The sequence below is a fragment of the Microplitis mediator genome, chromosome 8 (assembly GCF_029852145.1).
Source record: "Microplitis mediator isolate UGA2020A chromosome 8, iyMicMedi2.1, whole genome shotgun sequence".
Taxonomy (NCBI): Eukaryota; Metazoa; Arthropoda; class Insecta; order Hymenoptera; family Braconidae; genus Microplitis; species Microplitis mediator.
This window is the reverse complement of record NC_079976.1, coordinates 1,980,471-2,008,350: the sequence shown is the minus strand read 5'-3', so window position 1 is coordinate 2,008,350 and position 27,880 is coordinate 1,980,471. Positions and strand designations below refer to the sequence as shown.

Here is a 27,880-nt window from a genome sequence, read left to right as displayed (position 1 = left end):
ACAATTACTCCAGTTTTATAATTAAAATTTCATTAATTATTTAACATTTAATTGAAAAAAAAAAATGATTTCACCACCAACTGAATAATACCAAAATTTTCGCGTTCAAAAAATTCAAACTTTATATAAATACAATTTATCAAAAAAAATTAATAGTCCACGTCGACTTTTTTCTACATCCGGATCTGGACCTCAATCATTTATATAATTAATTTTAAAAAATTATTTTAATGCTGATAATAAACATTTCTAATTAAAAGTTTCACACTAATTTATCAATAAGAGATAAAAAAAATTCCAGCAACCGAATTAATTCCGTAGCGACTCCCAGGTGTCAGTGCCGTAGATTCAAAAACCCGATCCATAATCCAGAAAGTTATCAAGTATGTGGTATGTGTATGTAACGTACACCTTTCTCCAGTACAAATCCTACGTCGACTAAAAGGCATTCTTATGTATCTCGAGTCTTGACATTCCTTAATACTTATAACTCATAATCCAACTAGTACCTAAAACTCATTAATAACAACAACTAAAAGTCAATAAAACAAACACTGTCCCTACACTTTCAAATCATTGTCTTCGTGAGTTTAAAAAAAAAAATACTGTAAACAATAATTATCAATCCATAACTAAAGTGTGAAGTAATATCTTATATATATTATTATATTTATTTACTTACGCGTATGTGAAGTGGCAAAATGGCTTGTGTTTGTTAATTATCATCACCGTCATCATTAAATATAACTATTTCACTTGAAGTTACCATTAAATCGACACTTGAAGATTTAAATGGTTGATTAAAAAAATAATAATTACTTATAATAATAATTAAAATAAATATAAAAATATAACATCCGTTTGAACAACCGCGAAAACCTCAGTGACATATTTTTTTTATTTATAAATACAATTGTCAGTTGTCAGTTTTTTATTGTCAAGGAAAGTTATTATTTATTTGTGAGTACTAAATTTTTTTTTTATAAAAATATATAAGTATATTTATTATTTATTTACGAGTGTGAATGTAGCAGGCAGACGAATTTAAAATTATAAATAAATAGAGTAAATATTTAGAAAAAATGCACTCATTAATTTTTAAATTTTTTAAATGTGCATTTTTAAAAATTTTTATTTATTAATTATTTACTCCATTTATTAATAATTAAAAATTTGTCTATCTGCTACATTACACTCATGTTAATGATACTGATGTTAGCTGACGTCTAATAATTTTTGAATTTTTTTTTAAATACAATATATTAAAAAAAAATATATTTAAAAAAATTGCATATATAGATTTGTAAATTTTCTACATGATACTGAAGTTAGCAGACGTCTTATAATTTTTGGATTTTTTTTTAAATGATAAACCATAAAAAAAAAATATTTGAGAAAATTGCACCTGCAGTTTTTTAAATTTCCTACATGTGCATATTTTTAGTTGTTGTTTTTTTGTCATTGGTTTGGTGAAAAGAAAATCCAAAAATTACTAATCGTCTGCTATCTTCAGGATCATATTTTCTACACGCGCATATTTTTAGTTTTTATGTATTTTATTTGTAGAAAAAACAATTCGAAAAATTTTAATAGTTTGTTAAGTTCAGGATCATCTTATGTTACTGTAGCAGACGTCAGACAAATTTAAAATTATAAATAAATAGAGTAAATAATTTTAAAAAAAATATTTAGAAAAAATACACTTAGTGATTTTTAAATTTTTTAAATGTGATTTTTTTTTTAATTTAATTTTATTAATTATTTACTCTATTTATTTATAATTTTAAATTTGTCTGTCTGCTACATTACAGTCATTTTAAGGATACTGAAGTTAGCTGACGTCTAATAATTTTTGAATTTTTTTTTAAGTACAATATATTTAAAAAAATTGCATTTATAGATTTGTAAAGTTTCTACACATGCATATTTGTAGTTTTTGTTTTTTTTTTGTATTTTATTTGTAGAAAAAACAATTCGAAAAATTTTGATAGTCTGTTAAGTTCAGGATCATCTCATGTTAATGTAGCAGACGTCAGACAAATTTAAAATTATAAATAAATAGAGGAAATAATTACAAAAAAAATATTTAGAAAAAATACACTTATTAATTTTTAAATTTTTTAAATGTGCATGTTTTTTTAAATTTAATTTTATTAATTATTTACTCTAATTATTAATAATTTTAAATTTGATGTCTGCTACATTCACACTCATATATTTCCACATAAATATTATTTGTTATTAATACTATAAATTATTATTATTATTAATAAAATTTATCATATTTTAATAAAAATATTTTCATTTTCGATAAACGTCAAGTTTTTTTTCGAAATTAAGTAATTGAATAATTATAATTATTCAAGTCATATTAATTATATTTATTTAAATAGATAACTAAATATTAAAAGGTTAAAAAAAAATATTAATAGTAATAATATTTAACTTGATATGGATTTATCTTTACAATATAATCATATTATTATTATCTATATAAGTAACGATTAAATGTAAAAATTATTTTTTTTATTAATGTAGTGATAAAGAAATGTATACTGAGAATAATATTTATAATTTTAATGGCTTTTTGTAGATAATTATTTTTAGTCAAGGTAAAAATTTAGTAACTTTTAAAATTTTTAATGTTTCTTTAAATATTTAATTATCAAAGTAACTCTTGTTTACTAATTTATGAATTATGACAGTTGATATTAAGTAACTTTGTTTTAAATTCTAGATAAATAATTAATCAACTTATTTTTTAAATTAATTTAATATTTATTTTTAAATATTCAAATATTTAATTGAGTCAAAATTTTAATTTTTTCTTTTTTAAATTTTTAATTTCAGTCATGGAATAAAATCTGACCAGTTTGAATTTTGAATTATTAATTAGAACCGAGTAAATAATTTGAATAATAAACAGGCACAAGTTCCCGCTTATTTATTTAAAAATAAAATGATAAATTACATGAGTGTGAATGTAGCAGACGAGACAATTTATAAATTTGAATTAAATAAATAACGAAATTCAAAAAAATGCGCGTACGGATTTTGCATTTATCTATCCATGAATTTTTTAATTTTTACTCTCCTTACATTTAAAAAATTGATAATTGTCTGCTACATTCACACTCACTAAAATATTTAAAAAATTTACAGAAGTCGACTAAAAAATGAAAGTACTCGAGTCTAAGAAATTAAAGATGTAAAGAAACTCATGTGCTCGACTTGGCAAAAAGTTCGGGCTAAAAGTGGTATTATATGGTACAAGTTGCTTAAATAATAATCTACAGTCACGCAATACCCTCACAAGAAAGTATGAAGCTCGTACCAGCAATTTATCTAGGATCCACGGCGATAGATCGCCGATTTAGCAGCCCGATGTTGCCATGGATCACGAAAGAAATAAAACGCCGAAGTAATCACGAGAGGGTACGTTTCACTGCTTCCTTCTTACCTTTCCCTTTTATTTTTTTTTAAAATATACCTCAGTCAAAGATCATACTTACAAGTACTTAAGTATTTCGTCAACAATTTAGCGGCAAATAAATAATAAATAATTATTGTTATTAATAAAATATTTACTTTAACGACTCAGGCCACTTATATTTTTTATTTATGTCGTTAAAATTATAGTAGACATATATTGTATTAAAGCCACCCTTTTAAGGTCAACTCGTTACGTGAAAAAAAAAAATAATAATTATAGTTTGGAGTATTTTGTTTGATTTATTTTTTCTTATCGCGTGAACTGTTTTTTTTCTGTACTTAATCTATAATCTAAGCTTTATGTATGTATATATTTTTTTTATGAAGTAGATAATTCAATTTATGAAATAAAAAATAAAAAGCAGTGACAGTTAAAAGTGTAAAGTGAAAATTTCGTGCTTATCTTGTTCACATCGACCAGCTAAATAACTCTCACTTTTTTTTTAAATTTTTAACGCTCTACCAAACGCTTAATCACCGCTGCAAAATGATAATTTATAACCCAAACATATATATGTATCTATGTATGCATGTCTTTAAAAGACTTACATACTGTCGTTTTATTTTAATATTTTTTTCAATTCACTTTTGTATGAGACCATGAAAAATTACCGGACAATAAAATTCTTTATCTCCAAACGTCCTTCTCATACTTCTTTACGTACAGTACATACATAAATACTTAATACTTAATTTTATTATTTTAATGTAGTTGTTTTCACGTTTTGCATTTAGTTGATTACGCAAAAAAAAATTTTTTACTGATAAAGTATGAGAATTTTTATTTTTTTCAAATTAAGATTTATTACTCAAAATTTTAATTATATATTTACAGTTTTTGATTTATAACCAGTATTTAAATAAAAATATCTAGTCCAATTAATTGTTAACTTAAATATTAACAATTTTATTTACGTAAATAACTTTCACAAATTTATATCTGCATATATTTATATTTATTGTCATAAATCTGGATGTCTAGATCATAAAAAAAAACTTGAAAAAATTCCAACGCGAACTTATTTTTTGACCGGCAGTCCGTAGAAAAATGAAAACCCGAGTACTAAATCCTAAAAAAAAATCTTAATTCCCAGGTAAATCTGCTGGTAGCGTCAGGATACATATCCGCATACACAAATGACAAGGAGCAGCCTTTGTTTAGGCACTCGCTAACAGGTACCTCGAAGCCGCAACCGCTTTCAGCGAATTCCCAAGACTCCAAGGGTGGCAATTTCCTCTACCTTATTAAAGGAGATGACGGACTCTATTATTATCATCTCTTCAAGGTTGAGAATGCGGAGACTGTAAGTAATATATTTAACACAATTTATATTCATATTCATATTCATATTCATACTTATACATATATACATATACAAGCATTAAATAATTTTATATTTATAAAAATTAAATAATTTCACGAGCGTTTAAATTGCTTCCTGCTATATTTATACTCTGTTTATTTTTTTATTTATAAAATTTGTCCTTCGATTTATCACTATCAATGTGTTACTCTTGTTGACGTTTGCTGCCGTTTTAATAGAATCTACATTGTTCTCATTGATTGTACCACGCGTTTATATAATCTTTTTAAAATCCTCTTTATACATATATACTTTTCATTGCATTAAATGTAAACGTGAATGAGATTTGACTTGATGATGGGACGTCCATCTGCCCGCCTCTTGTTCGTCAAAATAGAAATAGAATTTCCAACTGCACTAGACAGTTTGGCAACTTGTTAATTTAAATATCACCATTGCCAAGCACAATATTTAAATTAAATCCGCTATTTTCCCATAATTTTCAAAAATTAAATTTTTTGCCGCTCAATTTTAAATTTAAAATTTAAATGAAATTAATTAATTAATTTTTAAAATAAAAATAAAAAATTAATTGTGTAATTATTGTAAATTACAACATTTTTATTACATCAGATTTTTTTTAATTACAACCTGAGAGTGAAAATAATTTCAAATTGCGACAGATTAATAAATATATGTAATAATTTTTTTCTTTATTATTATTTAATTAATTAATTAATTTTTCTGTGCTATTATTTTTTATCAGGATTTAAAGTGAAGGAAAAAATGATTGAAATGCAGAATTAAATGGTTTTAAAGATAGAAATGTTTTTTTATTTATTTATTATTTAACATTGAAGTCGTTAGCGGAATGCACATGTCGTGTTTGATATAAATTAATGTCTAGATATTGCTGTCGATATCGGTTTAGTTGTTGGTATACTGTTCTGTATACCAGAGTTTAATTGTATCGAATGGTATTGAATTGCGTGTAGAGTATTATCTGTAATGACATCTATCACCATTAAATTGATGATACAATTTTCTTGGCTTAGCTCTTTGACCTATCTTCATCTACTTATAGTCCGTCCCGATTCGTTCCTACTCAAAATAGAAACACGTGTTCAGCACACACTTCACACGTGAACTGATGGCCAACTTTAAAAGTACACGCCACGCAGACTAGTTTTGTTATTTAGATCGTTTGTAACAAAATAGATTCGTTTATTCTACAAATTTCCCGAATCTCATTGATGCTAATTAACAGGGAGAGCTATTAATTTAATGAGCCTGTCATTAATTAATTATTTATGGCTATTAATCTAGATTAATATGAAAATTGAAGTGTGTTAATTACGTAAGCGCTTGTAACTTCCATCTTACGGCTAAAAATATTTCGCTGCGCCACCTATTGGTCGCTTTCCGAATTTAATTTTTATTTTTTCTAATTTCGAGCCGGAAAATTTGGACATTGGTTTTTTTTTTACTCTATTTTTTTATGATACTGAATTTAGCAGACGTTTATTAATCTTTGGATTAAAAAAAAAAGATAAATTATAAAAAAAAAAAACATTTCAGAAAATTGCACTTGTAGTTTTTTAAATTTTCTACGTGTGCATATTTTTAGTTTAATTTTATTGTCTTTAATTGGTTTTAAAAAAAATTCAAGGTTCTAATTGTCTGCTAACTTCAAGATCACATTTTTTTTGCAATAGAAAAAAAATACAAAATCGGTAAGAAAATCGTGGAAATTTAAATGCAAAGGGAATTTTATTTTTTAAATGAAAAGTGGATTTAATATTTGAAAAAAAAATTGATATGTTTTAGTTAACGTTAAAAACTTACTCATACGACTATTAATAAATAAATAATATGTGTACTTTACATTACGATTAATATTAACGTCACGTATGATCTTGAAACGCAAAAATATAATCGTAAAACTCAGTAAGATTCCTGTTTTGATAAATTATTCAAATATTGTTTACTCTATATTATTGTAAATATCAATAAATAGTAAAAGTATTTTTCCGCGTACCAATTAATGTCAGTGGTTTTAAATTTACTATTATTATATTTACAATAACTTTCTAAGTCATTGAAAGTTGCCAAGTAAATCGAAAAAACTGATATATATTTTACGTGCTCGCCAAATGCCGCGATAACATTTTTATTTATTAATTAATGACAATGTAATTCAATTGAAACGTTTTTTTTTATCATCAGTATTTTAGTATTCAATTACGATCAAGTTATTAATTTATTTGTTAATTAAATACCACAGGGTATTTATTGAAAGTCGATATTTTATTATTATTATTAATTAATAACAATTTATATTAACGTTACTGCCCTGTTATGACAAAACGACGTATCTCAAAAATTATAGTTTCGAGAAAATAGCGTTTAAAGTTTTAACAGAATTTGAGTACAATTTAATAGAAAAATTAATTTCTGTTATGACAAAACGTTGTAACTCGAGATACGTTTTGTGTTTCGTAAGAAACTCATGCTATTAAGGGAATAGTTCCCATAATGGTATGGGAATGGTTCCCATACCATTATGGGAATAGTACCTATACTACTATAGTATATATCCCATATATTATGGGAACCATCCCCATAATAGTATGAGAATAGTTCCCATACCATTATGGGAATGGTTCCCATATTGGTATAGGAACTATTCCTATAATATTATGGGAACTATTCCCATAATGTTATGGGAACCATCCCTATAATATCATAAAATTTTTTTTTTGCACAATAGTGTAGAAATTTCCCAAAATTTTAATTTTCTTGAATGTTTTGTGCTGACAAAAATTCTTGTTAAAAATTTTAATGTTTTTTTGCCAAATACGATTTTTTTTTCAATGTTTGAATTTTTGTTTTTATGTTTAATAATATTTCTGTGTATTGTAGAAGTGATTACCACACTTCTTTAAATTAATTTTTTCATGATAATATGAGAACCAGTCCCATAATATTATAGGAATGGTTCCTATAATATTATAGAAAGTATTCCTATAATTATAGGAACCATTCCTATAGTGTTATGGGTATCATTCCCATCATTATAGGAACTACTCCTCTAATTATGGAAAACATTCCTATAATATTATGGGAATGGTTCTTATAATATTATGGGAATGGTTCCTATAATATTATAGAAAGTATTCCTATAATTATAGGAACCATTCCTATAGTGTTATGGGTATCATTCCCATAATTATAGGAACTGCTCCCATAATTTATGGTCGTAATTCCTATGATGGTATAGGAAAAAATTTCACAAAATTATGGGAACCGCTGCCATAATTTTCTTTCCGTGTAGTAATAATTTTTTTTTTTAATCAAAGTCTTAGATAATTGAATTAAAAGGAATTGAAAGCTATTGAAAATCCGTTACATTATTATTATTATTACATATTGTACAGACAATAATATTTTATTTTACTCATGAGTAATAATGTTTTTTTTTATGTAAAAGTAAAAAAACACGAGCATGGTCAGTAGCAGTGCGTAATGAATAAGCATTAAATATTATATTGCATATGATAAAGCCGGTAGAAGTACAGAGTACACGACAGTATTGTACATAAAAAAATATTAGCAGCAGGATGAAGCCGGATTACGAAACCACAAAATAGTTATTGAGTTTAAAATTTAAATTCTAGATTATTTTGACCGGATTGTCGGCTATTATCAATACAGTCTAATTAACAGTCCGCGATATATTATAAATTGCACAGTAGGTAGTAGTTGTCATACGTAAATAATCGCGTTTCGAGCGGAAGAATTGCAAAACCATAAAGAGATAAATTAAATAACTTGTTTAATGATTTATTGATTTACTTCATTTTATTATTCTTCAGTTTATTAATTACGCTACTTAATTTATTCATAATTATTTCCAGAGCTTTTAATAACTTTTTTACTCAATTAATTATTAATTATATGGTAAAAAAATTTTTCAAAGTTTATTTTTTTCTGACTACAAAAGACGCGATAATTATCTTATTCCCACTCATTAAAAAATTAACTCTTCCAAAGCCACTTCATTAAAAAAACATAAAAATTAAAATTGTTAATTATTTATTTGAATTTAATCGACTTTCCTTATTCTTACATAATAAATAACGTTTTCGATAACAAAAATAAACTCATAAATCTTAATCTTTTTATCAAATAAACGATCTCCATTAACATAATTAACAAAAAAAAATAATCATAATAATTAAAAACGTAAACAAGTATCGTAATAATTATGACACTGACGTTTATTAATTTTGGAACTCATTCAAAACCGTAAATTATTAAAAAAAAATATTTGGAAAAATTGCACCCACAGTTTTTTTGATTTCCCACATGTGCATTTTTCTAGTTTTTTTTTTTTGTAACCGATTCGTCAAAAAAAAAATCCAAAATTGTTCATTGTCTGGTACTGAAGTTAACCGGAGTTTAATAATTTTGGATTTCATTCAAAACCATAAATTATTAAAAAAAAAATATTTGGAAAAATTGCACCTGCAGTTTTTTTGATTTCCCACATGTGCATTTTTTTAGTTTATTTTTTTTTGTAACCGATTCGTCAAAAAAAAAATCCAAAATTGTTTATTCTTTGTAATTTCATGATATTCAAGGTAACCGGAGTTTAATAATTTTGGATTTCACTCAAAACCATAAATTTAAAAAAAAAAAAATATTTTGAAAAATTGCACCTACAGTTTTTTTGATTTCCCACATGTGCATTTTTTTAGTTTTTTTTTTTTTGTGACCGATTCGTCAAAAAAAAAAATCCAAAATCGTTCATCGTCTGTAACTTCATGATACTGAAGGTAACCGGAGTTTAATAATTTTGGATTTCATTCAAAACCATAAATTATTAAAAAAAAAATATTTGGAAAAATTGCACCTACAGTTTTTTTGATTTCCCACATGTGTATTTTTTTAGTTTTTTTTTTTTTGTAACCGATTCGTCAAAAAAAAATCCAAAATTGTTCATTGTCTGATACTGAAGTTAACCGGAGTTTAATAATTTTGGATTTCACTCAAAACCATAAATTTAAAAAAAAAAAAATATTTTGAAAAATTGCACCTACAGTTTTTTTGATTTCCCACATGTGCATTTTTTTAGTTTTTTTTTTTTTGTGACCGATTCGTCAAAAAAAAAAATCCAAAATCGTTCATCGTCTGTAACTTCATGATACTGAAGGTAACCGGAGTTTAATAATTTTGGATTTCATTCAAAACCATAAATTATTAAAAAAAAAATATTTGGAAAAATTGCACCTACAGTTTTTTTGATTTCCCACATGTGTATTTTTTTAGTTTTTTTTTTTTTGTAACCGATTCGTCAAAAAAAAATCCAAATTAGTTAATTGACTGTAACTTCAAGATAATTAATAATTATTCAACAAAACCCACAATCCGTTTATTAAATTTTGATTACCTGCCTAAAAAAAATCTAGTCATTATAAGTCCATAAAATGGTCCTCGACATGTAAATTAGTGGTAATAGTTCCATGAAACCGATAAGAGTGTTGAACTCAACGAGTATCGATAATAAAAGTCAGCATATCACGCATGCATTCGGTTCTTAGTCTTAGTATGTATATAAAGTAACATGCAACTTGTTTTATAAATCACATATTACACTTGCGCTATACCTTGCACACATAAATATATAAATATATATATATATTCATATTGCAATGGATATTTTTCAAGTCAAGTAAACACGTATAGTTTGAATTTAAAAGCATTAGCATTTATTTTTCTCTTGTTTGTTGGCTCTTTTAACTTACATATTCTCAAATGACACTTATTACACACACATATATGTATATATTTTTTTAACACATACAAACAACAAACCAATCAAATGAATTTAACTCTCCACTCTCGAAGAATCAAATAGCCAATCATTATTGCAAGTTGTTTTTGCACATGCACTTGAATATGTAAGTTGATAGATCATATACATATATTTATATGTATATATTGATGAGGATTGCATGCTCATACAAATGCTCATCTGTTGTACTGTTAAATAGATTTAATGTTAGTAACTATTATTAAATTCGTCCTCAACGTCTCGGTTGTACGGCAGTAAAACGACATTGCCACTAAAAATCAGTCGACTTACAATCGGACAAATGGACACAATTAATAAAAAATTTTTTAATATTAATAGTAATAATAATTTTGATAATTCCAAAGTAAAGTGATAATTTTTTTACGTGAGTGCTGTGCAGTATTAATATTTATATTTTTTATAATCGTAATTATATAAAAATTAAAAGAAAGTTTTCTATGTATATATGTATATATTTTTGAATCCTGGGAATGTTTAAAAAAAATAGGGTTTAACGTACTCGTGTAATATAAAGATTCTCGTTACAAAGTGAGTAGTTTTGTAAACTAATGTGTGCGTGTGTGGTTTACTTTTATATAAATGTATTATTATGTACATCGATGTACTTTGCATAAGTTCTCCGTGATTCTGAGTTTTAAATCGAGGATAACAATCTTTACTTACTGCAACGGGGAATAGGGGATAGGGGAAAAAAGGTCATCCGGTTTGCTATGAGAACTAAATTCTACTTCATTCGAGAATTTTTTTTACAGTTCAAATGAATTTTTTTAAACCTGACCTTGAGTGCCATTTAAAACCTGATTAATTTTTTTTATTTTGAATAATAAATCATTGGAATGGTCATTTAATTTGTTGGTAATTAATTATTACGGTAGAATTTTATTTTAATGAGATTTTCTTTTTGTTAATTAAAATGTAATTACAATTTTTTTAGCTTTCAAAATTAATTTTTTAAAAAAACATTTATCGTTATTTCGGTTATTAATTTTTTTTAAAATTAACTTTTGATAAAATTTGTCTTGAAAAATTTTAAACGTCAAATTTAAAGTAAATTTTTTTTATGATAAATAATTTTTTTGGCTAAAAATAATTTTTAAAAAACTAATTATCATTATTTCGGTTATTAATTTTTTTTTAAATTAACTTCTGATAAAATTTGTCGTGAAAAATTTTAAACGTCAAATTTAAAGTAAATTTTTTTTTATGATAAATAATTTTTTTGCCTAAAAATAATTTTTATGAGTCAGTTCTCAAAATATCAAATCATCGTCATAAATTTTCATATTTATTAATTTTTATTCCCAAAAGTTTTTAATTAAGAAAAAAAATTTTTAATTTTTATTTATAGAAATTAATTTATCAAATTCTATGACGTATAAATTACAATATATTAATTACTCTACATAATCATTAAATATACGAACAATTAAAAAATTCTTCCATGCAATGAGAACATGTAGAATAAAATCGCGGCATGTTCTACATCCACTTGTTTCCCTTTGCCAACTTTTTTTATAAATTATTTATTTCTTATTTCCAATTTGTGTTTTAAAACCCAACTTGCGTTTATTTCACATATGTATTTTATATAAAAAAAAAAAATATATATATATATATATATATATATCTACAGACATTAATCCCATATATATGCAGAGGTTTTAAAGTTAAGTAGTAAAGTGGGTTGATGAATAGAGAGATTTTCTTCAGGTCTTCCATATCGCGCCTGTGAAACCGTTCTAATTTCTCCTTTATTTTAATCCAATCTATCATTTTTTTTTTACCTCAGCTCGATAAGAGGGGGGACACAAATTAACACATCGAATAAAAATGCATGCAATTGGGTCGCCAAGTACTCGGCAATTATTTTTTTTAGATAAACCCATTTTTTTTTCTTGGTATTTAACTTCTTGCATTTTTAAAAGGAGAAGATCGTTACGACTTTTTCTTACATAAGCTTACACTATTTTTTATTTAAGTACGTACCTATACTCATGTGAAATTGTGTTCTGTAGTTGTTTTATTCTTACGTAAATGCACTCATTCGCGTTCATGTTCGCGTACTTGTGCACGCACGCGTTGGCGGTTTATTTTGGATCTACATCATGACCAACATCATTATGATGACGACAATAATAATATAATTGTAATTTTAATTATAATAATAGTTGTAGAAACAATGACGTATGACAGACAGTTATTTATTGCTACTTCTTATTTAATTAATATTCAGTAATTTATTTAAGTTATTACATAATTACTTTTACATCAAATGATATAATTGTTTATTTTAAATAAATTGAACAATTATTTTTTTTTTTTTTATTGATGAAAAATTGCAGTCTTGGGTTTGAACCCAAGTCCTGGTCAATTACGGCATCAGTTCAAATTTATACGAAATTTGTACAAATGAGGATGTTACGATTCAATTAGTTAAACTTCATATATATATATATATATATACATTTAGTATAATATTTTATAAAATTAATTGTAACTTCTTTTATTTAAAAAAAAAAAAAAGTTGCAATCTTTTGGGTTTGATTTTGAATCCTTGTCGCTGTGTCAATTCAAGAATACAAATCAGTATGTTGAGAAAAAATTTCTTAATGAAATCATATATATATATGAGTCTTATAAAAAATTTCTTTTTAGTGAAAGAATAAGTGGGGAGTTTGGTTTTTTCTTTTTAAGTAAAAGGGCACGTGCCTCAGGAAGATCAAAGTTCATTTTTCGATACAATCGCGGTTTTTTTTTAAATATCTCATGAAATATGCAAATTTAAGGAAAAAATCACAGAAACAATTTTGTAGGAAATTAAATTCTTGACAAAAAAGGTCATATTCATTTTTTCTATAAAATGTATATTTATGAAGATATTTCCAAAAAACTTTTTTAGATCTTATCAATTGAGCATTTTAAGGATACGAATGTCAAAAATAACGTTTTTTTCTTAAATATAGACAACTTCGTAACTCGTAACATATCAATCCTTAATGCTTGTTATAGTTTCTATATACTTAGAAAAATGTTATTTTCAAAATTTTTAATCCTTAAAACGCTATTGACAAGATATAAAAAACGTTTTTTTAAAATATCTTCTTGAATTCTCATTTTATTAAAAAAATGAGTATGACCTTTTTTGTCTAGAATTTAATTTCCTACGAAATTGTTCCAATGATTTTTTTTTAATCTGCATATTTCATGAGATATTTAAAAAAAACGCGATTGTATCGAAAAATGAACGTTGATCGTCCTGAGGCACGTGTTCTTTTTACTTAAAAAGAAAAAACCAAATTCCCCACGTATTTTTTCACTAAAAAGAAGCTTTTTATAGGGCGTCTGAGAAAATTTAATTAACGACCACCTTAATATATATACAATAGTAAACTTATAAAGTGAGAGAATAATAAATGATATGAATATTTTTCATAAGTTTTTGATGAAGATTTAAATTTATGATGCAAAAAAAATCAAATTTCATATATTAATTACTTATAGTATCATTATATATTAATTACTTGATCCTATAATTAATACGTACGATTTATAATAATTATAAATTGTAATGCATAATTAAAAAACATATATTTATAAAATTGAAACTGTATAATTATGATATCCATTGATCTACTTACATATACCTAAAAATATATATCATATATGGCAGTACTTTGGCGAATACAAAGTATTGAAAAATTTTTAAAAGAGCTGAGCTATCACTAAGCAAATAAATAATTAATCGATTGACTATAAAAAAATAGGGTAGCGACGAAGTTATGCTTGAAATAAAATATTCAAATAAAAAATTTTACCGTCAATTTAATTCATATCAATAAAAAAAAATCATAAAAAAATACTTGAGCGTCACGTAAAGCAGTCGATTGGATCATTAAATATTCTTATCTTTTTTATTCTCGTGAATAAATAAAAATGATAGATCGTCAAGTATCGCGAAGTAGGAAAATCAAGTTCACGGCCTGTCATCCCACGTACATTAATAATTCTCAGTATTTTGCAGACTTCAGTACGAGCAGGAATCATGTCATTTAACATAAAATGAAGTAGAAAAAAAAATAATAATAATTTTATTCTATATCCATCAACAACAATTGTAATTTCGCAATATAATTTGTAGTCCCAGTTTCAGACATGACCTGGCCCTGAATTTAATTTTTTTAACCGAATAAATTTAAATTTACGTGAACAAAAAAATAATACAAATAATAATAATAATAATAATAATAATAATAATAATAATAATAATAATAATAATAATAATAATAATAATAATAATAATAATAATAATAATAATAATAATAATAATAATAATAATAATAATAACAATAATAATAATAATAATAATAATAATAATAATAATAATAATAATAATAATAATAATAATAATAATAATAATAATAATAATAATAATAATAATAATAATAATAATAATAATAATAACAATAATAATAATAATAATAATAATAATAATAATAATAATGAAACAAATAATTATTTTTTCATATCATCAATTTTTTTTTTTTAGAAATTTGACTTTAATTAAATTTTAATCGTTTTTATTTAAAAGCGATCAATTTTTTCAAACTATTATATATATTTGAGATTACGTTAATATCTGAGTGTTTTTGTCGATATTAAATTAAACAGACAAGTTAAATTACCGCCTTCTCTTCGCATAAACGAGGCGTGATGAATAATTATGATGTGATTACTTGTAGAATAATGGATGAGACTTTGTTGGTCAGATGAGATCGTTTATAATTATCAGCATAATAATAATAATAATAACTGAGTGATCTTTGTAATATTTAACGATCGCTTAATTATATTTACTTTTTACTGATACATAAAAAAAATAAATATTTTTTTAAAATCAAAAGAGTAAATAATTTTCCAAATTTAAATATAAATATTCAAAACTGTTTATTGAGAAAATATTTATAGAGATGTCTGTGTGAAGTTATCAAAAGTACTTTGAAGTTATATATAATTATATTAAAATTATTATTAATCTAAAGTTTTATCGAATAAATATTACTTTTGGAAAGTTATTTTAGCTCTGATGTGAAAAAACAGGTCAGCTATAGTTTTTAAAAATAGTTTGAGCAAAATAGAGAAGAGGTAGAGAAGAAGAGAATATCGAAGATAGGAAAGCACAACTGGCAGAAAAAATAAAGTATAAAAAAGTTTAAAACTTTAGCGCGAGGTATTTTAAACTTTGTCAGATTTCGGAGTCGACTTCACCCCTGCATTACTTGAGATTTATTTTCCCCTTTGTGTCTTCAGTGTACGTAGTTTATAAAACGAGGAGTTATTCGTTGGATTGTTGCAATGAAAATAATAATTGTTGTGATGCCGATAAGTGATAAGAGTTGTGATAGAAAAATGAAAGCGAGGTATAGAAAATAATGAAAATTATAAAGAACTACGTCGTTAAATTTATCATTACGGTTTTGTAAGAGGCCACTGACCATAGAAATATATGAGGGAGTGGTTCGATAACGTGTTCAACTACGGTCTGTTGATTTTGTCAAAGCCCCCAAGGGCTTATTGTATACTTTTTTTTTTCTTTGCCCCGAAGACTCCGTCAGCTCATGAACTTGTATAATCTTACTAAGTGTCACGCGACAAATTTACTATCTTTAATTATTTAAATAATTAAATAAATATTTTACTTAATTAATGAAAATTAAAAAATTTATTTACGAAGCAAAAATTAATTTTTAAAAATATATGATCCTGAAGTTAGCAGAAGTCTAATAATTTTTGGATTTTTTTTTAGACGATAAGCCTAAAAAAAAAAATATTTGAAAAAATTGCACCTGTAGTTTTTTAAATTTTCTACATGTGCATATTTTTAGTTTTTGTTTTTTTGTAATTGATTCGGTGAAAAAAAAAAATCCGAAAATTACTAGTGTCTGCTAACTTCAGGATCATAAAAATATGACAATTTTTACGATCTTGAAGTTAGCAGACAATTACAAATTTTTTGATTCTTTTTTAAACAATTAAATTTGAAGAAAAAAAAAAAAACTAAAAATATGCACATGTAGAAAATTTAAAAATTTATAAATGCAATTTTTACAAATTTTTTTTTTTTTTTACAATTCATCGTTTTAAAAAAATCCAAAAATTATTAGACGTCGGCTGCAGTATCATCAATTTTTTGGAAAAAACATTTTTTAATTAAAAAAATTAAAATTTAATAAGACTTAAATTATTCCAAGATTCTTAACAACTCAATTATAAGTTTTAAACTTTTTTACTTTATGAGAAAAGACTGAGAGTAATAAATTTTAAAAAATTTTAAAATCTTAGATCATTGAACTCGCGCTTAAAATATTCAATTTTTCAAATTTAGTAAATTAAATGTAAGCCGGCTCGACATAAATTTAGTGAGTAAAGAATTAGTATTTATTTAGTAGATACAACTGTCACTAAATTTGACAATTGATCGAAATTAGTTCGATAATTAAGGATCAAAAAGCTCGAGAGTGATTTGAAAATGAGTTGACATCTTGCGGGACTTATGGGCCTCATTGGTTACATCGGGTCTTTGAGTCCTTCGGTCTTATCAGGTGTCCCTCAGTCCCTCAGTACTTTCTAGTGGAAGTAATTCGTCATAAGAGGGTAGCACTGACATCAAACTGACGTCAAATTTCTTTAGTCCGATTCGGTATAACGTGCGGGGTCTTATTACAAAACTCAGCACGTGGTACATCAGAAATGTCCAACAATAAATCAAAGAAAAACTACAGGTATTTAAAATCACACGTTTCTGCTCACAACGAAAATTCAAAATTTGAAATAACGGTTTTGAAAAAAATTTTTATCAATTAAAAAAATGACAAATTAAGTTATTGGTTTCTGTTGATATTTAAAAGCAAAATAGACATAAAAATTCATAGATAAAAAAAAGTCAATAAAATCTAAAATATTTAAATTAAAGTGACAATTAGAATAAATAATTAAAAAAAAAAAGTTAAATATTCTAAATAAACCGGATAATTCTAGAGTAGTGACCTTGAGTTAATTTTTTCATGATTCCTCCTCCTTTTTATCATCATATATTTAAAATTTTTTATTTATATTTTTTGTTACCTCCGGCTCTCCCTCTTTCTCTCTCTCTCTACTCCGCTCATTCTGTACTATACCACTCGCGAGAAGTTTGATATGTGAGTGAGCAGAAGCACGTACACGCAACCCAGCTCCGTTGCTATACTCGCAATCAGTACACACCAGAATACGAAAGTCTACTGATACTCAGTACTTATACTCAGTACTCAGTGACTACTCGCGGGTCCGCGGAGCTCGAGATGCCAGGCCTCGTCTTTATTTAACCGGATATTTTTATATAACAACTTGATATTTTTATAATAAAACAACAAAAGTTAATTAATTAATTAAAAACAATAGTGATTAATATTTACACGTGATATTTTATTGTGATTTAAAATTCAAATGACTGAAAAAATAACTCGTGGTTTTAAAGGGACAGTGATAATAATAATGAGTGATATGAGAATAAGAAAATAAATTTTCTATACAATTTATGGATAATAATAATAATATTTTTTTATAACAAAAATGATATCAGCACCGATAGTATCATCTAGTCCTTATGTCACACGAACATCTATAAGTGATGCGAGTAAACTCGCAATTAGTAAAAGAGGATCGGTAAGCTGGACAACGATCTGATCTTGAACTTTATGACCCGCGATATTAAACTTCTTCCGGCAATATTAATGCTAATTGCAATCAATTTTAAAATGACCTCAGGTCAATCGATAGATTTTTTACTTACGTTTAATCATCAATTACAATTATTATTTATTCTTATCTGACTCAAAGTAAACATATTTTTATTCTGCAAAAATCTCAGACAGAATTCAAAATTCAAAATTTCTACTCCGCTCAAATTTTTGTCGCCAGCTATAATTTTCTCAAAAATTTATTAAAATAATTTCCCGTCATTTTTTTTGGTTTTCATAAATTTATTAAATCATTATTTTTTTTTTACTTCACAAATATTTTAAACGGCGGGTTGTAGAGACGAAATATTTACCATCGCTGTTTCTAAATTTGTATCTGCTGTTTTTAACGACCGGGAATTTCAACGCATTCACTTTTATTTTTTTACTCTTTATCACTTATTTGTGTTTTTTAATTAAAATACTTTAGATTACGAGGAAATTTTTTAGTTAATTAATTTTTTTTAAGATTGAACACGTAAGAGATAAAATTTTTTTGTAATTAATTCAATAATTATTTTTACTTTAATCAAATAATGAGTAGATAATTAACTCTCTATTATTAAGCCGCAATTAAAATTTTTTTTTCACTAAAAACAATTTATTTTTTTTTTTGAAAAATCAAAATTATCGAGTAATGACGTCCTATTTAAATCCTCATGACGTATCTCCAAACTATCCATCAAAAATAAAAAGCCCGAGAAATTTATTTGACGTCAGGAAACAAGTGATCTCACAAATCATTTACTCGAGTGCTCAAACTCGTAAATCAAATCTTAGTGCAAAAAAAAAAAGTTATTAATTTCTTCTTAATAACTATCGATTTTAAATTTATCATCCGCACCACTAATTGACACATCAGCAAACTTTAGCCCTCGGAAGACAGAATTAAATTTATTTACGTCAGAAAAAAGAAATATTTTCACCAAAAACAGTCATCAATAATTTAGCCAATAAAATATATAAGAACAACAACAATAAATTTATCCTGTTGGTAACATCTGGTGATAAAATAAATGATATAATAGTTGGCCATGTGTACGTCAACTGTCCGATAATAATAATAATTAAGCGCTTAAATAATTGGATCAGAAGCCCGTAAGTTGATGATTTTTTTTCCGTGTCAGCAATTGCCGCAAAATAGTCTAGCTTTCTTACAATATATCTATACAGTAAAATATTGATCAGTTGACCAGCTTTACAACAGCGTACTCGTGTGTTAATTAAAGGTCTAGTACCACTCGATTAATAGGCCAGCAAATAAAAAATAAAATTATTATTTTTTTGCCGTCAAAAAAATAAAACGCCTTTGAATTTTTAAAATACGTCTCTCCTTCGCTTATTTAAAATCCATTTGAGCAATTTATTTTAGTCTAGCCTTGAATCTGCTTTATGTACAAAATTCAAAGTTACGAAATTATTTTGTTTATCATAAAGTCGACTTTAGATTTATTTTTACCATCAATTTATTTTATTTATTTATACACTGATTAATTATTTGTTCAAATTATAGGTACAAGAATTATTTAGCGCAATGAAAGAACAGTCGTCAGTGACGCGGCCCGACAGGGACCGTGATCTCCAGAGATCAAATAGCAGTGCAGCTGCACTGAGCATTGGCGCAGACATATCGCCAAGTTCTTCGCACTTCTTCGAAGTACTTTACGTGGGTAAAATTAAATTATCACATCAGAAAGTACCAGAGACATTTATCGACGATGCTATGGTCAAGTTCAGAGCCCATGGTCTTGAAAAATCCAAGTCTACGGTCAGCAATTTGCTCGCTGAGTGTCAGCAGCTCAAAAATCCCCCGACCACCGCCGATTCCAATGAGAACCGACGTAATAGCGGCGTAAGTATTTCGATTTCCGGTGACGAGGAATTTGAATTTAAAAGTTTTGGGTTTCTAGGACTCGGTGACAAGCGAGCTCGGGAGTACGGACAATGTGCTGGGGACGGGGAGCATAATTTCGCCGTCGACGCCTCTGGGAATGGCGGTGCCTCTAGGAGGCTCGGTGGAGTCTCTCCCGGTGCCTGCCTGCAAGGACGAGACACAGGAAAGCGAGCAGAGTCCGGTCAAAAAAGGCCGCTCGACAATGCCACCGCCAGAAATGATGAGAAGTAGAGCGGCTTCTACTGGAAGCGTGCTGGGACCGAGGAGAGAGTCGTCCAAAGGAAACGAGGATCACAATCGCACTATGCTGTTTCAGGTATGACAAATATTTTCTCACTTAGTCGTTTTATTTTTATGGTAATTTAAATGAAAGTATGTGTTTAATTAGTTTTTTTTATTTGTTTTTTGCAGGTCGGACGGTATGATTTGCGACTTATTAGTCCTGATAGAAAGCAAGTTTTGTTTCACAAACAGCTTAAAGACATCGCGAGCTGCGTTCAAGGCTTGAAGAATCCAGAACACTTTGGTTTTATTTGCCGTGAAGTTAACACTGATGGATTTGTTGGGTATATATTCAAGTGCCAGTCGGCTTCTGTTGCTGATGATTTAGTTGGTGGTAAGCTGACAATAAATTATTATTTTTTATTTTTATTCGAGACATTTTTTTTACTTGGGATTTATTGCTAAATTATAAATTCAATTTTTAATTCAAAAAAATTAGAATTTAATTTTTTTTTACCAGAATCAGTAATGGGATCAAAAATTTAATTTTTGGCAGACCCAGAACTGGAACTCGAGGTTGAAAAAAAAATTAGATATAAATTTTTAATATTCATCATAAATTTATTTTCCACAATTTCTTAATTAATTTATCATAAGCTATCACTTGATTTAATCTTAATTAATTAATTAAATAAACAAATTTAATATAATTACAGCCATAACACAGGCGTTCATAGCAACATGTCACGGCAATAGTACAAAAAAAGAGCGTCACCAAGTATTCTCATGCGAGCACTGTCCCATGGTCTGGTACAACAAACTCTGCCAGGAGATAGAAAGTCAGAGTGACCGCCGCGTCCAGTCGATAATATTCTCGCGTCTCGAGATGTTGCCCGAAGATGAGCAAGAAATAGTCGTCACCAAGTACAAGGGTGCCGAGGCAGCGGGCGGTTCTGGCCGCGAGTTCAGTCTGCGTGAGCAAAATCAATTTCTCATGCTGCTGCTTCGCGCTCACTGCGAGTCCAAGCAGACCCGCCACGTCCACGACACCGCCGAAAATCGGAGTGAATTTTTGAATCAGTACTTGAGTGTCGGTGTCGGCAGTACGATTTTCATGAAGGCCAAGCGCTCTTTGACAAACAGCTTCGATCACTTGATGAAACGCAAAGGCTCTCGCGATGATTTCAATCTCGCGGGTCATCACATTCGCGAGACGACTCCAATGTCCAGAAGCGAACGTCAAAGTCCCGTCGGGCTGAGCAGTAACTCGATTCCTGATGTCAGTCCAGATTCTAGTCGACCTCGTTCGTTGAGAGTTTCACCAGAGCAACAATTAGTTGTCAATACTGGACCCAAGAGTCCAATGATGGACATGTGAGTATTTTTTTTTCTTTTTAATTGTAATTTGTAACACAAATATTTATCTACTATTTATTTTATGTAAAAATAGATTTCTAAAAGTGGGAAATTCACCAAAAATGTCACCAACTGAATCAGAAGACAACAGCGGCCGCGTTCAATCAAATAGTTCCTGGCGCCAAGCGATTTTAAATCGCGTGGTGACACCCGGCAAAGACCAAGACGTCAGAGACGGCGACAGCACTCACTCAGGTATAAAAGCAACTCAGTCAGCGCCAGCAGTAAAACGAACACGGGAAGAATTACGTGAGCTCTGGAAGAAAGCGATAAACCAACAGGTGATTCTCATAAGAATGGAGAAAGAAAACACGCGACTGCGCGTTCGCCAAGAAGAAGCGACTGTTAAACGCGTAAAACTGGAGTACGACGAGCTGAGCAGCTGCGCCAGGGAGTTGATCGACGTCTGGGACCTGCTGGTGAGCAAGCAGTCCCGAATATCGACCAAGTGCGACAGCAAAATGCTGCTCCAAGCAATCAAACAAGGAGTCCCGCGAGGTAAGCGTGGGGAAGTCTGGCAATTTTTGGCGGAACAATTCTGTCTCAACCAGCCGCCAATTGATACCCAGGAGTTTCCTAACTACAACACGCCCTATGATTTGCTACTGAAGCAACTGACCTCACAGCAGCACGCGATTTTAATTGACTTGGGACGGACGTTCCCGAACCACCCGTACTTCAGTTCAGCTCTGGGTCCAGGACAACTCGCTCTGTTCAATTTACTGAAGGCGTACTCTCTACTAGACCACGAAGTCGGTTACTGTCAGGGTCTGAGCTTCGTCGCCGGAGTCCTTCTGCTCCACATGTCCGAGGACCAGGCGTTCTTTCTGCTCCGTCACCTGATGTTCCGCCGCGGGCTCCGGAAACTTTATCTACCCGACATGGCTGCTCTGCAGCTGCACCTCTACCAGCTCTCGCGTCTCCTCCACGACCGTCTGCCCGCAGTCTACAATCACTTTGACAAGCACGAAGTATCTCCGACCCTCTACGCGGCCCCATGGCTGCTGACTCTCTTCGCAAGTCAGTTCCCTCTGGGATTCGTCACCCGGGTCTTTGATTTGCTTTTCCTCGAAAGCTCGGAAGTTATTTTCCGCGTGGCTCTCGCCCTGCTCGAGGAGCACCAGGACCAGCTGCTTCTCTGCGACAGTTTTGAAGAAATAATGGAGTACTTGAAATTAAAAGTACCAGCGGTGGACAAAACGATGCTCGACCGCGTTATGAAACACGTCTTTTTACCCGACACTGAAATTTCTCGTCAGTTGAACGAGTACCGAGTCGAGTACCAGGTCCTGCAAGAGGAGATGCTGTCAGTGAAGCCGCAGATCGAGAACATTGAGAAGCTGGAGCTCTTGAACAAGCAGCTGGTCCAGCAGAACAGTCACCTCACGTCCCAATTAGAAGTCGCGGTAAATAATTTACAGCGCATTGAAAACAACAGCCTCCAAAGATCAATCAATCAGTCATCGCTACACAAACTCGAGTCCCAGAACCGCAGCTTGGAGGTGACTGTCATGACTCTGGGGTCTTTTATCCAGCAGTTGATTGAAACCCGCACTGATATTGAAGTTCCTGGAGACGTAAGACGTATTCTCGGGCAACTGAGTCTCGCCCAGAGACGGAACAACAGCGGGTCGATGTCTGGTTCCAGTGCCCGGTCGTTTCCTCTCAAAATAATTGAGGACAATAACAATCGGTATGAGCCCATGAAAAGTAATTCGACTGGCGGTGGACGCGGTAACGAACTGCTGAGTAAAAATTTGTTGAAGAACACAATGGAGCCTCCGTATCCGCTAAAATCGGCACTTAGTCAGCCTAATTTAGGCACAAAATTAGAAAAAATGTCATCGTTTTTTGCCAACTCGCACAATCACATCCGTCAGCAACGGGCACAAATAGCGGCGATGCGTAACAATGACGGATTAACGAACATCAATAATAGTATTAATATAAATAATAATAATAACAATAATATGAATAATATGAATAATAATAATAATGATGAAAATGATCCGAAGACGGTAAATATTGACATCCAAGTGACGGACACCGTCGTCGGCGGGACAAATGACAGCAACGTGATACAGAGCGAGGGTAATTTGAAGATCGACTCGATTGGGGGACTAGAGAAGTCGAGCTCGCTGCCGCTCAATGCCAGGATGAAGCTGAAGCCCGCAAAGTCCGCGTACGAGTTGGGATCGATAAGAAAAATTCCGACCACCAGACTCGAGGACACCGACTGCGTGGGCAGTTTGGTGGGCACTGTCCACCCGCTGGACACTTGCAGTGACGTTAATTTCAAATACGGGGGAACTACGAAATTAAAGTCCATAAGACCTGTCAGGGTCACTCCGGCGATGACGACGATGGCCGAGAACCAGGGCCAGAGTTTGGAGACTATTGGTAACAGTGAGATAAATGCGTCGGAAATAGTCACCAGATAACGGATGATAACTATTTCTGAGGAGTAATTTTTATTTATTTATTGATAAGGGCTTTTTTTTATTTAATCTTAAGATTTATATGGAGGACCTAGTGATTTTTAATTAGAATTTGTGTGTAAGAAATATCAGAGCTTTTGCGGTTGGTCATAAAAATTTTCTTTGATTATTTTTTTAAAAATTTATATTTTTAGTTTTATTAAAAGTTTAATTATGCAGTAGAAAAAAAATTAATTTAATTATTTATTGATAATTGATCGAATTAAAAAATAGTGTAGGCGGTAGTCGGTTCCTTGACAATTGATCCCAGACAACTGATCCCACAGACTAGATCCAACTGACAACTGGTCCAACTGAAAACTGATCTTTTAATTCATCAGTTTCATCAAAATTTTCATAACTTTCATGATCATCATTTTTGAAACCTTCATCTTTATCATTTTCAACTGAATGTCGATGGGATCAGATGTTGGTGGGATCAATCTGAGGGATCACTTGTGGTATAAAATTATTGGGATCAGTTGACGGCACATCGCGGTAGTCAATGGATACAGAGTAAAAAAATTACATGGAGTTTTTTTTTGAAAAAGGCCGTAGTGAAAAAATTAAATATTAGAAATTGTGTTGACTATAAAATTTTTTTTTATAATTTTTAGTTAAAGTTTTTCAAACGATAAATTTAAAAATAATTATTTTTTCACTTAAGAGTTTATTTTTTTAATTTTATTTATAATTTATTAATTTAGAAATAATTTAAGAAATTTTTTGTGACCAAATATAAGTAATGTCTTCGTTTAATTATAAAATTAAAAACTTATTTTTTAAAATATTATAAATATATTGGGCGAATTTTTTTTTTACACAAAAAAAATAAAATTTATTTTGATATATGAAAATATCAGTCAAATATTAATTAAATCAAACGGCAGTGGCCTATAATTATAATTAATTTGTTTAAAAAAAAAAACGCGTCCAATAAATTTATTAGAAAGTAATCGTATAATTATAAATAATTAGACTTAAAATCAGTCTTTTATAAAATTAAATAAGAATATACATGAGTAATTTTTTTTTTATCAGTATTCCCCTGGTGGAAATTTTTCGGAATTTTCTCTAAAAACTCAGCTCTAAAGTTCTAAAGACTTTTTCAAATTCTAAAAACTTTTTCAGAGTTTTTCCAGAGAAAAGTCAGAAAAATTTCCACCAGGGTCTCCATAAAAAAAAATAATACCGGCCTTCTAGAAAATTAAATATTCAAAAGTCAATTTTAACAGTAAAAAATAATGAGTAATTAATAATTAATAATTAAATCGCACAAAATGTCCGTAAGAAATATAAAATCAATGAGATTTTACATAAAAAAAAATTTAGCAAAGTGTCAATAAATTAAAGTCTTGCCGTAATTACGTAGCTAATTTTTCGTTTAATGTTTAATTAATTAATTAATTAATTAACTAAAAAAAAAACTCCTACAGCAGTGTGCCAATGATTAAAAACAACAGATGATTATTTACACAAATATTAAAATATTTACAGTATATATATATATTTACATATAAAAGAAATAGTTAATTGTTAACCGGGGACAATAGTCAAGATTATAACGTAAATAAATATATAAATATATATGAAATAAATGTAGTTACCATTTAAAGAGGCGAAGTACTGCCAAATAAAATTAGGTACTTACTTTTGTTAAATTATAAACTTATTCAGTAGTACAAATAATGAATATATATATTTAGTATTGAAAAAATTTACTAAACGTTACGTAAATTCGGTTATTTTTATGTTTAATTATTTTTGCTTGGCGTAATTTTATCCTAAAGACTGGAAAATATCTTAAATTTCGGCTTGTCTTATTTTTTGTAACACGTGCTTAGAAAATTGTCTTTACCGCACTGCAGATAGTGACGATAAATATTTTATCGCACGTTGATGGTAACACAGAGCTCTAGGTTACCGAGTTTAGTGACGTCATGCGCATGTAAAATATTTTTTGCGCACGTGCTGACTTATCGACAGCAGATTTAGACGTTTTACCAACGGAGTCAGTTTTTAACCTCCGAGTTTTCTGTGAAAGGCTGGAGGTTATGTCGGAAATGTTTTTTTTTTTTTACAGAAACTGATATATTTGGTACACAAGGGTACTAGATATATAATATACTAAAATATACAACAGTATTTAAATTTATACCGTCTGATAATTGGTACATTAATCACATGTTTGTTATAAAATATATAGAGTTAATAAGAAAAATTAATGAGTATTTTTAATTATATTATTTGTGATAAAAATTTGAAAAATTATTTACTTTAATTAATTGTGAGAAAAAAAAAATTATAAATTTGAAATTAAAAATTTCCAAAACTGGTTTGATTTAAAAATTCAAATAAAGAAGTAGATTTTTGAGTAAAATATTAAAAATAATTGAGTGCTCGTAGAGATAAATTTAAAAAATTAAATTTTGCTTTGTTTTTTATCTTTCAATGTGAGCTAGTGTACTGAAGAATGTTTTGTATAATTTTTTTTTTTCAAGTAAATTAATGTTACGTAATTAAAAAATTAATGAATGTACTTGTATTTCAGTACGTATATGTATGAGTAATGAGTATTTTAGATTTTTTTGTTGGGCTGAGGTTTTGTTAAATAAAACCACAGCTTAATTATTAGGCCAGTGTACTCGGTAGTTTTTAGTTACAAGTGGTAACGTTTAATTATGATACATAATAGTAGTAATCACTGGTTTATTAATTGTAATAAATAAATAAATTAATTAATTAAAGTATAGTCATAAATGTATGATATGTAAATACGTTGATATCCTTGTATGTATGACAATTTAATGGATAATGTGAATCTGAATGTCTTCAATAAAGTAATTATACCAAATAATATTTGTTTTCATTGTTTTTAGTCTGTACTCATATATTTTGCCTTTCAATTTTCAAAATACGCGAAAAAAAAATTTATAGTGAGTGTAAATGTAGCAGACATTAAATTCAAAATTATAAATAAATAGCGGGAATAATTGTAGAAATGCACTTAATTTCAAAATTTTGTAAATGCGCATTTTTTAAAATTAAATTTGATTAATTATTTAGTTTATTTAATTATAATTTAAAATCTGTCTGATGTCTGCTACATTCACACTCATAAATTAATAATAAATAAAATATTTAAAAAATTTTAATTATTATTTGTAACTGGGATAATTGTAGGAGTTAAAAATATTATTTTTGAAAATTTGACAGTTAAAATTATTGCGTACGAATGAGAAAATAAAAGAACTGGCAGTGGTTGCCTTCGACTCGCGTGAACTTCATCCAGAGAGAGAATGAACCGGGAGTCACTCCCACTACCGAAATTTTCTGAACTGCGCGCATGCGTAAGGAAAAGTGGGGGAACTTATTACGCAGTGGGAGTAAAACCGAAAACACCCGAAGTATTCTATAGAAAA

At 28.4% G+C, this 27,880-nt stretch overlaps 1 protein-coding gene across 3 annotated transcripts; it reads left to right on the top strand.

The window, feature by feature from the left end:
* Window positions 1-818: 818 nt before the first annotated feature.
* LOC130673193 (TBC1 domain family member 1) lies at window positions 819-25,507 on the top strand. Of its 3 annotated transcripts, XM_057478134.1 has the most exons (8): window positions 819-960; window positions 3,163-3,435; window positions 4,587-4,796; window positions 19,963-20,301; window positions 20,360-20,659; window positions 20,755-20,959; window positions 21,282-21,939; window positions 22,016-25,507. In XM_057478134.1, exons 2-8 carry the CDS (start codon window positions 3,322-3,324, stop codon window positions 24,420-24,422), a joined length of 4,233 nt encoding a protein of 1,410 aa, XP_057334117.1. In that variant the 5' UTR covers window positions 819-960; window positions 3,163-3,321; the 3' UTR covers window positions 24,423-25,507. The 3 variants fall into 3 exon arrangements, with proteins under 3 accessions (XP_057334117.1, XP_057334119.1, XP_057334118.1); XM_057478136.1 differs by lacking the exons at window positions 819-960; window positions 3,163-3,435; window positions 4,587-4,796 and adding an exon at window positions 11,051-11,202; XM_057478135.1 differs by lacking the exons at window positions 819-960; window positions 3,163-3,435; window positions 4,587-4,796 and adding an exon at window positions 17,886-18,375.
* The last annotated feature ends 2,373 nt before the right edge of the window (window positions 25,508-27,880 follow it).